The sequence below is a fragment of the Aethalodelphis obliquidens genome, unplaced genomic scaffold (genome assembly GCF_003676395.1).
Source record: "Aethalodelphis obliquidens isolate GAN/ISIS:26980383/991018 unplaced genomic scaffold, ASM367639v1 scaffold7, whole genome shotgun sequence".
Classification (NCBI taxonomy): Eukaryota; Metazoa; Chordata; class Mammalia; order Artiodactyla; family Delphinidae; genus Aethalodelphis; species Aethalodelphis obliquidens.
Genome location: NW_020837951.1, coordinates 13,528,622 through 13,541,648, shown reverse-complemented (window position 1 = coordinate 13,541,648; position 13,027 = coordinate 13,528,622). Strand labels below are relative to the sequence as shown.

The 13,027-nt window shown below is 43.1% G+C and overlaps 1 protein-coding gene across 1 annotated transcript in view; it reads right to left on the bottom strand.

Annotated features, from left to right (window-relative positions):
- Nucleotides 1-7,156: 7,156 nt before the first annotated feature.
- The window catches only part of C5 (complement C5), a 77,931-nt gene continuing 72,060 nt past the window's right edge, over nucleotides 7,157-13,027 (bottom strand). Inside the window, exons 40-41 of the mRNA XM_027105020.1 lie at nucleotides 8,284-8,422; nucleotides 7,157-7,720 (exon numbers count right to left, since the gene is read on the bottom strand). Of these exons, the coding sequence (XP_026960821.1) occupies nucleotides 7,582-7,720; nucleotides 8,284-8,422 (278 nt within the window). The 3' untranslated portion in view covers nucleotides 7,157-7,581. The remainder of the gene's footprint in view (nucleotides 7,721-8,283; nucleotides 8,423-13,027) is intronic.

The following is a 13,027-nucleotide window of genomic DNA, read 5'->3' as shown; positions in this document are numbered from 1 at the left end:
CCATACATAAACCAACAGGAACAGAGAGACCTGTCTTATGCACTTCCACACACAGCCAGGCCCATGCAGCAGCGCCCTGCCCCCGTCTTGTAGAACCACTACAAGAGCTAAAACAGCAGCTGTATGTAAGGTGCTCAGAATATGGCACGTGACGGGCATCATTCAAGTGTGGGCCATTATCAGTCCTCGCCCATATTCCTCATGGGACTATAAGCTTCCTGAGGGCAGAGGCCAAATTTGAGGTGGAATTAGTGCTAGTGAGTCAGGCTGCCTGAGTTCTAAATCCCGGCTCCACCACTTATTAGCTGAGTGACTTGGGTAAGTGACTTGTGTTCCTCAGTTTATTCCTCTGTACGAAACTCATGGGGTTGTTTTGTGGATTAACTGAGCCGTAAAGAACGTAAAGAACATATCACAGTGCCTAACATGTAGCCAGCACTTGGTAAGTAAAAGGATAAATTGATGCCCAGACCTGCTCGGGCCACATTCTACAAAGGCAATTTCGTTTTCTTTTAGCACCTCCTACCCCCTCTTTTTTTCTTAAGACCTCTTTCTCTTTGCTGCCCTGTGTTTCTCTTGTCCCCAGAATTCCTCAGTCTTTTCTGCGACCCATTCCTGAAAGGCCTTGTGCACGACTCTCAACTAAAGTGTTGGCTGTTAAAGGGTTGCTTCCCTTTATGTGAGAATCCCTGACTTTATAGAACAATCTAGAGCCTTGTTAGGTCCAAGAACCAGCAACATAGGCATCACCTGGGAGATGCAGAATCTCTGGCCACCCCAGACCAACAGAATCAGAGCCTGCATTTTCACAAGATCTAACACAATACTTCTTAAATTTTAATGTGCCTATGCTTTTCCTGGAGATCTTTTTAGAGTATAGATTTCAGTGCTCCAATTCTAGAGCTTCTGATTCAGTAGGTCTGAGGTGGGGCCCGAGAATGTGCATTCCAGCACTTTGTGAAGCACTGCTCTAAGACTGCCAGCCTACAGGACCAAAGGAATGAAGCTTTAATAGAGAAATTTGAGGCACTAGGGGGAGATTGTTTTTTAAGATAGCGGACACTTTCCTAATCTTTTAAAACCACACCAGGCAGTCTCTGCCTGTTGTATCAGCACAAAGATGCTTTTGATTATTAATGCCATTTCCATATTTGTTCAAAATTCTACAGCTTAAGAGTTCTTTCACTTGTTTGATCTGATTTCATCCTGCAACAACCCTGTATGTTGGGCCCAGAGAAATTACTATCTCATTTCCAAAAGAAAGAACAGAGGCACAGGGAGCTGTGGGAGTTAGAGATCGCAGCCAGCTGGCCTACACAGGCTGCACTCCCTGAGTGGGCTCATAGGTGTTATTTCTAATCCTTACATCCCTTCAAGGCTGCTCGTCCTACTCTCACTGGATAGAGAGGCAAACCAAGAGGCTGGACGAGCTTCAGGAACTTTCCCAAGGTCCCTAACCAGGGCAGGTCTTACTTCTTCCCCTTGTCACTTCCCCATAGTAACCACTCCTTTGTCTGTGTCTGTCTTTTACACACACACACACACACACACACACAAAACAGCCAAACAAAAATCACTCTTTCCAGGACAGGTCTGATTTCTCTCATCTCATCTGCTAGCAATGTTAGCCCTGGGCCCCACCCCCTGGGCTCTGGTCTCTGCCCATCTGCCCTTAGGCCCAGCTGGTGGGAGCAGACACCAGGCACTAATATGGGGAAGAGGAGCTTGGCACTCCGGTTCCATCCCTGATTCCCACATGGGACCCTTGGAGAGTCCCTGCTCTTTCCTGGCCTTTTTCTTCATCTGTGAAACGGGGAGAGTTTGATTAGATGATCTCTAGGGAATCTTTATCTTCAGTATTTTATGATTCTATGTAGGAGGCTCACAAAAGAAAAAAACCTCAACTCTACTGGCAAATTAGAGTCTTTTGAGGGGAGGTAGGAGGACCTGTCAATTCAGAGTTTTACAAATTGTGTTATATCCACGTGGAAGACGATTTCAGGACACATTTTGCAAATCTATGAAATTTCTCTCTGATGCCACCTTCCTTCATTTTCCTACACCAACGTCAGTGCTCCCACTGCCCCAGTACCTGTCCCCAGAGCCCTCGTCGGCCTCACTCTGCCTCACCTGTGGACCTAGCACAGGGACAGCTTAGAGAGCATATAATGAACATACTCATTGCTGAGGCCCAGGGAGGTGGAGACTTTGCTAGGATTACACGATGACCATGTTCCTACCCTTCCCGTGTGTGAGAAGGCGGTCAGCTCAGACACTGAAGCATGGCTGCCAGAGCCCAAAAGATGCACATTTGAGTTGTGGCCCTATTGCTCATGAAGGTATGAGACCTGGGGCAAATTACTGAGCCTCCCGGGGCCTCAGCTGCTTCCTTCCTAACAGTAAGGATGATGACAATCACCACAGGATGGGTGTGATATGTCAACAGAATACTCCACGAAATGCAATCAGCATGACGCCAGGCAAGAACTTTGTTGAATTCATCACTTAGCATGTGCCAGGGCTGTATTATTAACAACGGCAAGTTACACTTATCGTGCCAGGCCCTGTGCTCATCACTTTATGTGCATGACCTGTGTTATTTAAGTCTCACAGAAATCCTCTGAAGTGGGAATTATTTTCAGATGTGAAAATGGAGGTGTAAGGAAGGAAAAGAGACGTTTTCCTTTCTGTTAATGGCCTCTTAGAGTGGCAGGGACACTGGATGTCATTGGGGCCAACCTCCTACCTTGAGAGCTCCTGCAACATTCCTGGACAGTGGTAGTGATGGGGAACCTGGTCCCTCCTAGAGAGCCTAGTCTATCTTTGAACAGCTCTGGCTCTAAGGAAATGCTTCTTTGCAGGGAGCCCAAATTGATTTCTCTGTAACCTCCATTCAACTGTGTGGTGGAAAGAACACTGAGCTCAGAGTCAGAGGCCCTGGGCTCGTGTCCCAGCCCTTGCGCTGTGCAGAGCTGTGACCACTGGAAGCCGCTCCTCTGGGCCTGTTTTCCCAGGTCCTTCCTGGTTTGGACATTTGAGGATTATATAACTCATGATGGTGTACGTAATACACACATATCTGATTATAATGATGGAAACAGTGAAGGAGTGGACACCATGTTCCAAGGAATGGATCGGTTTCTGCCAACATGTCTGTCAGGGTGGGGACCCTGCCAACCAAGAAGAATCCAGAAGGTTCTTAGAAATGGAGTTCTCATCTTTAAACAAACCCCCGTCCCTTCCTCCCTCTTTCCCTCCCCTCTCCTCCCACCCGCCACCCTCTCTCCTTCATTTTTTCCTTTCTTCCTCCTGTCTTCCTTTCTGCCTTTCTTTCTGATTCAGAGGCATAAAGGGATATTTTAATCTCCAGTCAAAGTTAAAGATCGTGCCCCTGGTGACACGTTTCTCACATCACACTAAACTCGCAGAATCAGTCTGATTTCAGGAGTAGGGAAAACCTAGGCTGCAGGTTTTCCTCTTTGTATCTCTGAGAACCTCCCAGATTTGGCTGCTAAATTCCCAGCTCTGAGACAGAGGTTTTCAGTCATGAGGTCAATGTGTGCACTTGCAAGGGGCCTCTGAAATAGTATGCAGATTTGTCCATTGTGTGCACATATGGTTTTTTTTTTTAATTTTTTTTTTTTTGCGGCACCTCGTGGCATGTGGGATCTTTGTTTCCCAACCAGGGATTGAACCAGTGCCTCCTGCAGTGGAAGCGCAGAGTCTTAACCACTGGACTGCCAGGGAAGTCCCAAGTATGCATTTTCTAGGAAGAAGGGTCTGTGAAAGGGGAGAGTAGCCCTTGACAGCTGGGAGCTAGACTGGGAGCTGGGTCTTAGTGTCCCTTGGTAGTGTCCCTTGGAGCTGGCCTGGTTCTCAGAGCCAAGCTGTGGTGTTCTCTGTGTCTGATGTCACAGAACATTGGCATCAGACAAAATGGATCAAGACAAAAAAAAAAGAATGCTCCATAATCATGTTTGAGCAGAGAATAAAACAAGAATATAATCTGAAATGCAAGAATGACCAAATATCCCCCTTTCCTGACTAATGTGAGGGACTGCTTCTTCTTTTCTTCCCAGTTAGATAAGAATTAATACGCTCAATCAGAGGATTACCTCTGCTTCCTGACAGCATCCATCCCAGAGCAAAGCCCACTTCCCTGAACCCTCCCCAAATAATCCATCACAAGCCCAAATCCTATAACAAGTTCTTTCTAACATCCATTGAGTGAGAAGCTCCATAAACTCAACTTTGTTGAATTTCCATCAGCTTTTGTCTGGTTTACTGCAGTAACCTCCTAACTGGTCTGTTCTGACCCTTGCCTCATTTTCAGTGGAGCAGTAGCATGATCCTCCTAACAGGTAAGACAGACCATGTCACTGCTCTGCTCCGAGCCTTGGAGTGACTCCCCTCTCCCTCTGAGTAAAACCAGCACCCTGTCCATGACCTGCACAATCTTGTCCTTGTGACCTCTCTGACCTTGTCTCCACCTACTTCCCCTCTGTTCAGTCTGCATCTGCTACGCCAGCCTCCCTGCTCTTCCCGGAACATACCAGGCGTGCTCCTGTTTTCAGCTCGGGCATTAGGTGTTCCCTCTGCCCGGAACACTCACCCCCCCAGATCACCACATGGCTCACTCTTACCACCTTCAAGTCTTTGCTCGAGTCTCACTTCTCACTGAAGCCCACCTTGACCTGACCGCTCTGTTGAGCTGCAACCCCTCTCTCCACCACTCCCAATCTCCCTTAGTCCACCACTCCCAATCTCCCTTAGTCTGGGGTTTTTTCTTTTTCCCACAGCTCTTATGACCTGCCAACATTCAAGGTCAATCCCCTAATTATTGACTTTATTATTTACCGCACGTCTCTGGCCGCTGGAATCTAAGTTCCACAAGGGCAAGGATCTAGGTACCAAGCTCCTAGAACTGGGCCTGACCTGCAATGACCCATCAGAACATATTTGTTGGATGTTGCTGAATAAATGAGCATCACAGGGGCTGGAAAGTAAAACTGAGCATGACTTTGGCTTAGAACCCCTCGCTGAGAAATAAGGAGTCAAGCTCCCTGCTTTAAGCTTGGCTGGTTGTAAATTCCACATATTTTCTTAAGACAGGGTTTCCTAAACTTCAAGTATGTACATGCCAACCTCATGAGTTTTGCCCTTAGAACAACCTATACTTTTATTTACTTAAAAACTCCTTAAATAGACTTTTTGACAGATAAATTTATTTTCAAAGAGAATTTTATATCATGGCTTTGTTGTGCTCATTGTATAGTTTTCTAATACATGTTAAAATAAGCATATAACTATTTACCACCTAAATTGTCTTGCTTACCCCCAGTGGAAACCTGCCTTGTGCTTTTTCCTTCAACCAGAAAGACCCTCCTGTCCCTCTCTACCTACCCAAATCCTGCTGTCCATCTCCAGGAAGCCTTTGGAAGCTCCTCCAACTCACATACTCATTCACGTCTCTGAGTTCCCTCCACATTTATAGGAAGAAATACATACCTAACATCTGGGTGCTTACATGCCACGTAGTCTTGTTTTCTGTTTCATAAGATTGTAAAATTTCTTCTTCGAGCTCTAGATAAAAGAGGCATTAGACTGTTTCAACTCCCTTGTTTCACAGGCCATCAGAAAGGTGAAGAGGCTTGTCCCAAACCCCTGCCAGGGGCACAGCCACACTAGAACCCGGGTCTCCTGATGCCCCACACTCACTGGTGAATCCACAAGCACTTGCTGAGTCCCTAGAATGTGTCTGGCATTGTGCCAGGAACAGGAGACAGTGATGAAGAGAAAGGACCCAGACCTTGCCCACATGGAGCTCACAGGAGAGCCAGGAAGCGGCACACCAAAGAACTATACATGAGTAAGTAAATAATTGCAAGTACCTTGGAAGAGAACTGCAGGGTTGAGGAGGGGCCCTGCTGTGTGGAGGGTCAGGAAAGCCTCACTAAGCAAGTATGTTTAAGTACTTAGGAGTTTGCTGAAGAGGAGCTGGTGGATTTCTCAGGGATCCAGGCTCGCTCACAAAGGCCTGCTTTGATGTTTGGAAGCTCAGCTGCATTGTGGGTTAATTAGGCCGCTGTGGCTGACCTATTTGAAACAGTGCTCAAGGAGAAGGCGATGTGAAGGTTCAGAGACGCTGGTGCCTCGGGGGTGCTGCAGTGGTCCTACCCACCCTGCTTTCAGCAAGAAGGTGACAGGAGGCACTTCAGGCCTGCTCTAGAGGGGCCCTTCATCCCTCGCTGGCAGAGAGTTTGGGCATATTGGACACACTGGTTGTTTTTGCCAAGGGAGTGCCTACAATGTGAGTTTTGACATTAACAAAAATAAATCCTTAGTTCCTGGAAGTGGAAAATCTTAGTTTAACTTAGGAGGCACACTGCAGGGCCTTGTGTAGTTTCACCTAACTGGTAAGGGGCAGATTTTTCAAAAAGGGAATGCATTTTAGTCACTATTACTGTTTCACCCAGAGTTTATGTTTCCTTGTAATATTTCAGTGGGGCTGGTTAAACTAAATCTAAGAAACTCCACCTGCATCCTGACTTGGTCTTAGGAAATTAAACCCGACGAGCAATAGGATGGGGCAGAGTGGTGGAAGAGGGATGTATTTAGACTGTGAGTGAGCCTTGGGGTTTGGTCTCCCACTCTGCCCCTTACTAGGCTGGGAAAATTGCTTCACTTTTCTGAGCCTCAAAGTCCTCATCTGTAAATGGGGATAATAATAATTTCTGTACCTCGTGAGATTCTGGACATATTAAATGGGAATGTATGTGAGAATTCTTCCATAGGATCTCAAGTGCTGCAAAATGTCACTTAAAAGTGAGCCTTCTGTTAGAAATCCTCATTTATAACCCCCCAGTGGAGGCTCAGACACCTGGTTAGGGCTCCTGATTCCCACTAGATTTCTCTTCATTAGGTTGCTTGCCTTCCAGGAGAACAAGTTCCAGGGGAAATGAGTATTGCTGGGTGGGTGGGGAGGGGAGTAGAGGGGTCCCCATGAGGGTAAGGAGAGGGCAACAGGAGGGGAGGGGGCAACGGCAAGTCTCCTACCTTCTCAGGTTGCTGAGGGCTCTGAGGTGAGGCCTTCTCAGATCTCCCGGGCTGCTTTCTCTACCTCTCTCAATTTGCCTGTCTTTGTGTGGTTGAAGCTGACCTAGCATAAAATAACACGCTTTTTCGCACATTTTGAAAGCAAAGGCAGGCTTTAATGATCAGTCTTCTGTTCCTTGGTATTTTCTTTCAAGCAAAGGCCATGTTTTTGTAAGATACTACATTTCAATGGGGCTATTCTTTCATCCCCAGCAAACATTCCTGAGTGGTAGGTTTTAGGAGGGTTCCAATTTATTGCTTCTGGTGTCCAATAACCTTGGAATGAGTGTCTGTCTCCATGCCCCCCAAGGACATGTTATTTCAGAGAGTTACTGCTCTTAAAATCGTTCTCTAATAAAAGCAAGTGTCCCTAATTCTAAGTAGAGTGAGCTCTCCAAATAAGACCAGCTGTGAACGCTCGAAAAAAAAAAAAGGAAGAAACTTCAACAGGAGTCTATAGTGAAAACTGGATGCAGCTGACCTTCTTTAGGCGTTTTCACAGCCATTTAAAAAGATGTCTTCAGTAAACTCATCTAGATTCGCTAAAAATGCTTGGCAAGATGGACACCCGGTGTCTGTGGGCCAATATTCAATCCAGGTCAAGGAATCTAACGGGTAGATGTACCTGCCAAGAAATAATGCAAACAAAGCATTTGTGATGATGGCCACAGAGAGAGAAGAGCTGAATTCAGCTGAGGCCAGGCTGCTCAGGTGCCCAGGGATCAGGTTGCCGGCCAAACACTTCTGGACCCGTCTCTCCCCAGGAAGGTCCACAAAACCCTGGGGATCATAAGCTGCTTGGGGCTCCCATGGTTAAAGGCAGGAACAGCATCTGTTTCAATGTCTATTTTTAAAAAACAGATAATAAAACGTGTATCCAAACACTGTCCTCTTTAAAACACAACAGCCTGAGAACTTACTGAGGGAACACATGTGGTAAAGGGGGGTCAATGAGCACCCCCAGATTCACTGTCAGACCTGAGCACTCAATTGGTTTATCCTCAGTGCGTCCTTAGCCACCCTGGTGGTTTTGAGGAGCTCTTTGTTTTAAACTCATATTATTTCATTTATGCTCCTAATGGTTTGCGTATTAACAGCAGGGCACGTAAGAACACGCAGTGTGTTTAAGAATAAATTGCACTCTGTTTTGGAGGGAAGATCAGAGACTCCAAAATATTGGTGACTTACTTGAAATGGAAATTGTATTTTATCTGCAGGGCCTCTTTACCCATAATTAAGTACTGTTTTCCTTCTTCCAGGTCAGCGTTAACACAGGTTGTCTTTTTAATGAAGGTGATTTCAGAGTCTTTCTCAGCAGCAGCTTCTCCTGAGAGACACACAAATAAGGTTATCACATTCTTGTCACAGTGTCAAAATTATTAACTCTTTCGAGAATTCCAGTTCCTCACGGCTATTTATTATTCAGTGTAAATTTCTATTGACAGGCTAATGGCTATAGGCAATGTCCATGTGGTTAACACTTCGGACTCTGCAATATTATGACATAGTGTGAGTGTGTTTTGTGTTTGGTAATTGCAATCATTGTTGCTTTTGTTGTGGTCATCCATTTACAATGCTTGGTGTCAGTTTATTTATCTCTTGTAAAAATAAAATACAGTGTGTGTGTGTGAAAAAAAAAAAAAGACTTCAGACTCTGGGATTAGGCTCCCCAGGCTAAACCCCAGCTCTTCCACTTCCTGGCTGTGTGACCCCAGACAAATGAAGCTCAGACCCCTCATCCAAAAAATGGGCATCACAGTAAAACCTACCCTGCAGAACTGTTGTGAGATTAAATGGGTTACTATATGAAAAGTGCTTAGAACACAGTAAGCAATATATAAGCGCTTTTCATTATTACTCTTGTAGAACCAGGAATTAAAAGAACCTCTTTAGAGTTGAACAATATTAATCTCCATATGTTACACAGGAAAATAAAAAAGGATTTGGTAGCTGGCAATGGGCAACTTCGTAGAAAAGTGCAAGACATGCGAAAGACTAGAAAATTTTAAGGAGGATAACTTTAGGATTCCCACAGAACTAGTACGTAGCCAAGAAGTTGGCTCCCTGCCTGGAATGCATTCCTCTTCGTGTTGGCCTGTTGAATGTCTACCCATCTTTAAACGCATCTTCAGTTCTCACAGTATCCAGTAAACATTCCCTGATGCTCTTTGTCAAAAGTATCTGTCTTCCCCTTACTCCATTATACTTGAATTTCTATCAGAATGTTTCACTCCACATGCCTGATTCCTCTGCTAGGCTGGAAACTTTTTGAGTCCAGGACAGGGAATTCATTGCTATAAATTCAGGACTGATATCCAGTTATTAAACTCTGGCAGAGTCATACTAATTATTAAATTCTCGGGCTTCCCTGGTGGCACAGTGGTTAAGAATCTGCCTGCCAATGCAGGGGACACGGGTTTGAGCCCTGGTCCGGGAAGATCCCACACGCCACAGAGCAACTAAGCCCGTGCACCACAACTACTGAGCCTGCGTGCCACAACTACTGAAGCCCGTGCACCTAGAGCCCATGCTCCACAACAAGAGAAGCCACCGCATTGAGAAGCCCGTGTACCGCAATGAAGAGTAGCCCCACTCGCCACAACTAGAGAAAGCCCACGTGTAGCAATGAAGACCCAATGCAGCCAAAAATAAATAAAGAAAAACATTTTTTTAAATCCTGAAAAAATTCTGAACCTGTTGCTAAATAGCATATAATAGTAATGCATAAATGGTAAACTTTAATTAGTACTATAAATTCTAGTGTACTCATGTTAGTTCAAGCTAATGTTCTTAGGCTCTCCCGGTGACCATTATTACATGACTTCCTGTTGCAGCAACATCTAAACACCCTTCCCAGCACGATTTGCCAAGTCAGCCCCTGTCATGGTAAGCAGTGTGGCTGCAGGGGGGCTTATTATTTTTTAAAACCTTTTGTTACGGGAAACTTCAAGCATATTCAGAAGGGAGAATAATTAATCAACCTCAGTTTCAACAATCACTCATCTTTCTTTCATTTATACCCTCACCTACTCTATGCATCCTGTGCTTTAGGAGAAACACTAATCATAGGATAATAACATCATTATCCTTGAACCACATAGTTGCCCTTGATTCTAAGTAGTTTAGTTTTTATTTTGGTTTATTGTTAGTGAGCAGCAATTCTTTTGTAAATGGTAAGTGTGTGGTGTTTTAATATTTATATGAATGCAAAATCTATATATATTAAAAACTAACACCAGAATGACTAACTAACACCCAGAATGACTAGATAACAAAGTATGCAAAATTTTCTTAACATTTCCTTTTAACTATCATAAATATGAATCTTCTGAATTGACAGGAGAACAAAGAAGAAATGATATCAGTAAAGAACTGCAGGGATTTCCCTGGTGGCGCAGTGGTTAAGAATCTGCCTGCCAATGCAGGGGACGTGGGTTCGAGCCCTGGTCCGGTAAGAGCCCACATGCTGCGGAGCGGCTAGGCCGGTGTGCCACAACTACTGAAGCCCGCATGCCTAGAGTCCGTGCTCCACAGCAAGAGAGGCCACTGCAATGAGAAGCCTGCGCACCACGGCGAGGAGTGGGCCCCGCTTGCCATAACTAGAGAAAGCCCTCATGCAGCAACAAAGACCCAAGGCAGCCAGAAATAAATTTATAAAAAAAGAGAACTGCAGGGACTTCCCTGGTGGCGCAGTGGTTAAGAATTCACCTGCCAGTGCAGGGGACACGGGTTCAAATCCTGGTCCAGGAAGATCTCACATGCCACAGAGCAAGTAAGCCCGTGCGCCACAACTACTGAGCCTGCACTCTAGAGCCTGTGAGTCACAACTACTGAGCCTGTGTGCTGCAACTACTGAAGACATCGCTCCTCGAGCCCATGGTCTGCAAGAAGAGAAGCCACAGCAATGAGAAGCCAGCGCAACTCAATGAAGAGTAGCCCCCGCTCACCACAACTAGAGAAAGCCTGCACGCAGCAATGAAGACCCAATGCAGCCAAAAAAATTTTTAAAAAAACAAACAAAACTGCAGCTTGGGAATCATCTGATGCTGCAGAAAATTCAGAACAGTCTGGAACGTCTTTTGATAGTAGGCAAGAATTGATACAAAATAAGTAATTTGTATTTCTGGAATGAAAAGCACTTGATTATTTCAGTAAAAATAGGAATGGCTTATTATTGCTTATGATGCGAACGTTGTATGCAAAAAGTGCTTGAAAATTGAGTTGTGAAAAGATCAAAGTACTAAACGCTTACCTATTTTGTCAGAATGGCAATCGTGTTTCAAATAAGGAACACTTGTGATCATCAATGAGAAAAAAATAACATCACAAATCAACTTCATACAGTAAAACATTTGAAATAATAAAAATCAGAAAAAATGTTGTCAGAGTATTGATCAAGCAAAGAAAAATTTGGAAACTACTAGAATTTTAAACTCTAGTGTATGGTTAAAAATAATCAAACATTTTCAGAGTTGAAATACTTGATAACATTTCAAAAAAAACAATGTAAACATATTGCCACAATTTAGATTTATGGTCCTACTTATTGCAAAATTTATATCTACTGAAATGAGAACACAGCTTTTTGAAAAATATAAATAAGGTAATAAAATAAAATTTCAATCATTGAGAAAATCAACTATTTAATATAACATGTGTTTTAAATAACTTAAAATGAAAAATTAGAGACTTTGAAGATGGCTTAATGGGTTTTGTTGAACTCAAGGTACTGGAAGGAACAACGGGACAGCATATCAAACTGTTTGAGAAAAAAGGTGTCAATGAGAAATATTTACATGAACACCTTATTGGTGCAAATGTAATGCCAGGGAGAAGTCTGGGGCTTCAGTAAAAATCCTGAAATTTCCAGCTGTTTCACTTTGACTGAATCACCTATCAAGTGTCTCTGGATAATGCAATCAAAGACAAAAATCACTTTAGATATTGTTTTCATATATTTGATATTCACTACCACATAGCTAATATACACTAGACAGAATTAAGTAATAGTGTGAAGACCTCAAACAATTGCATTAATAAAAATTGGAAAAATATTGGGATTTTGACAGGCAGCCAGTAGTGCTAGAACTCCAAAGGCAGTTTATAAATCATATCAAGTCTGATAGATTCACTTTGACAGATATAGGAGTAAACATTTAGAAAGTGAATATATATGTGCTTTAGTGATTTGCCTATGATATTCTAGCAATTATGTCAATACTATATGTATTCAAGAAAAAAATGTTTCAGCTTTAATAAGCTGACAGATTAATGAATGAATGATAAAACTGATCGTAGAAAAATAAGTAAAGGAAATATGAAAATGAAGCAAGAGCTGTTACAAAATGAAGAATGACATGTCGTTTGATATAAAACAAAATAAAATATCAATTTAAGAGAAAAACTAATTGTATGAAAGTGTTTTTGTTTTTAGTGACAAGAGCAAAAAATATAATGAACTTTTAAGTTTTGTAAAACCTGTGAATTCTGAAACTTTGTCAATGATGTTTGTAAAACTGAGGGTTGACGGGGAATAAAAATTAAGAAAATTAGGAAAATTAAATATGACATTTCAGTAATTGTTTTTATAATTTAGCTGATAATAGAGATATATTAAATACATGAAAATGTTAGATGGTATCATAAGGACTAGAAACATTTGAATGTAATTACTGCTAGTTCAGCAGCAACTGAGAAAGTGTTCAGTACCATGCACGATACTGCTGCTATTAGGAGAAATTACTTATTGAGGCTATAGGTCATGTAATGACTATCAGTAGACATGCAATTGGAAAAATTTGATGTGGTTCCTTGTTGTCAAATCAAAGCACAAACAGGGTCCCCTATCCAAGTGAGTGAGTCAAGCAAAATAACACTGACAGTTTCTTAAAAAAAAAAAAAAAAAACTTATTTGGGATTAAACATGATTTAA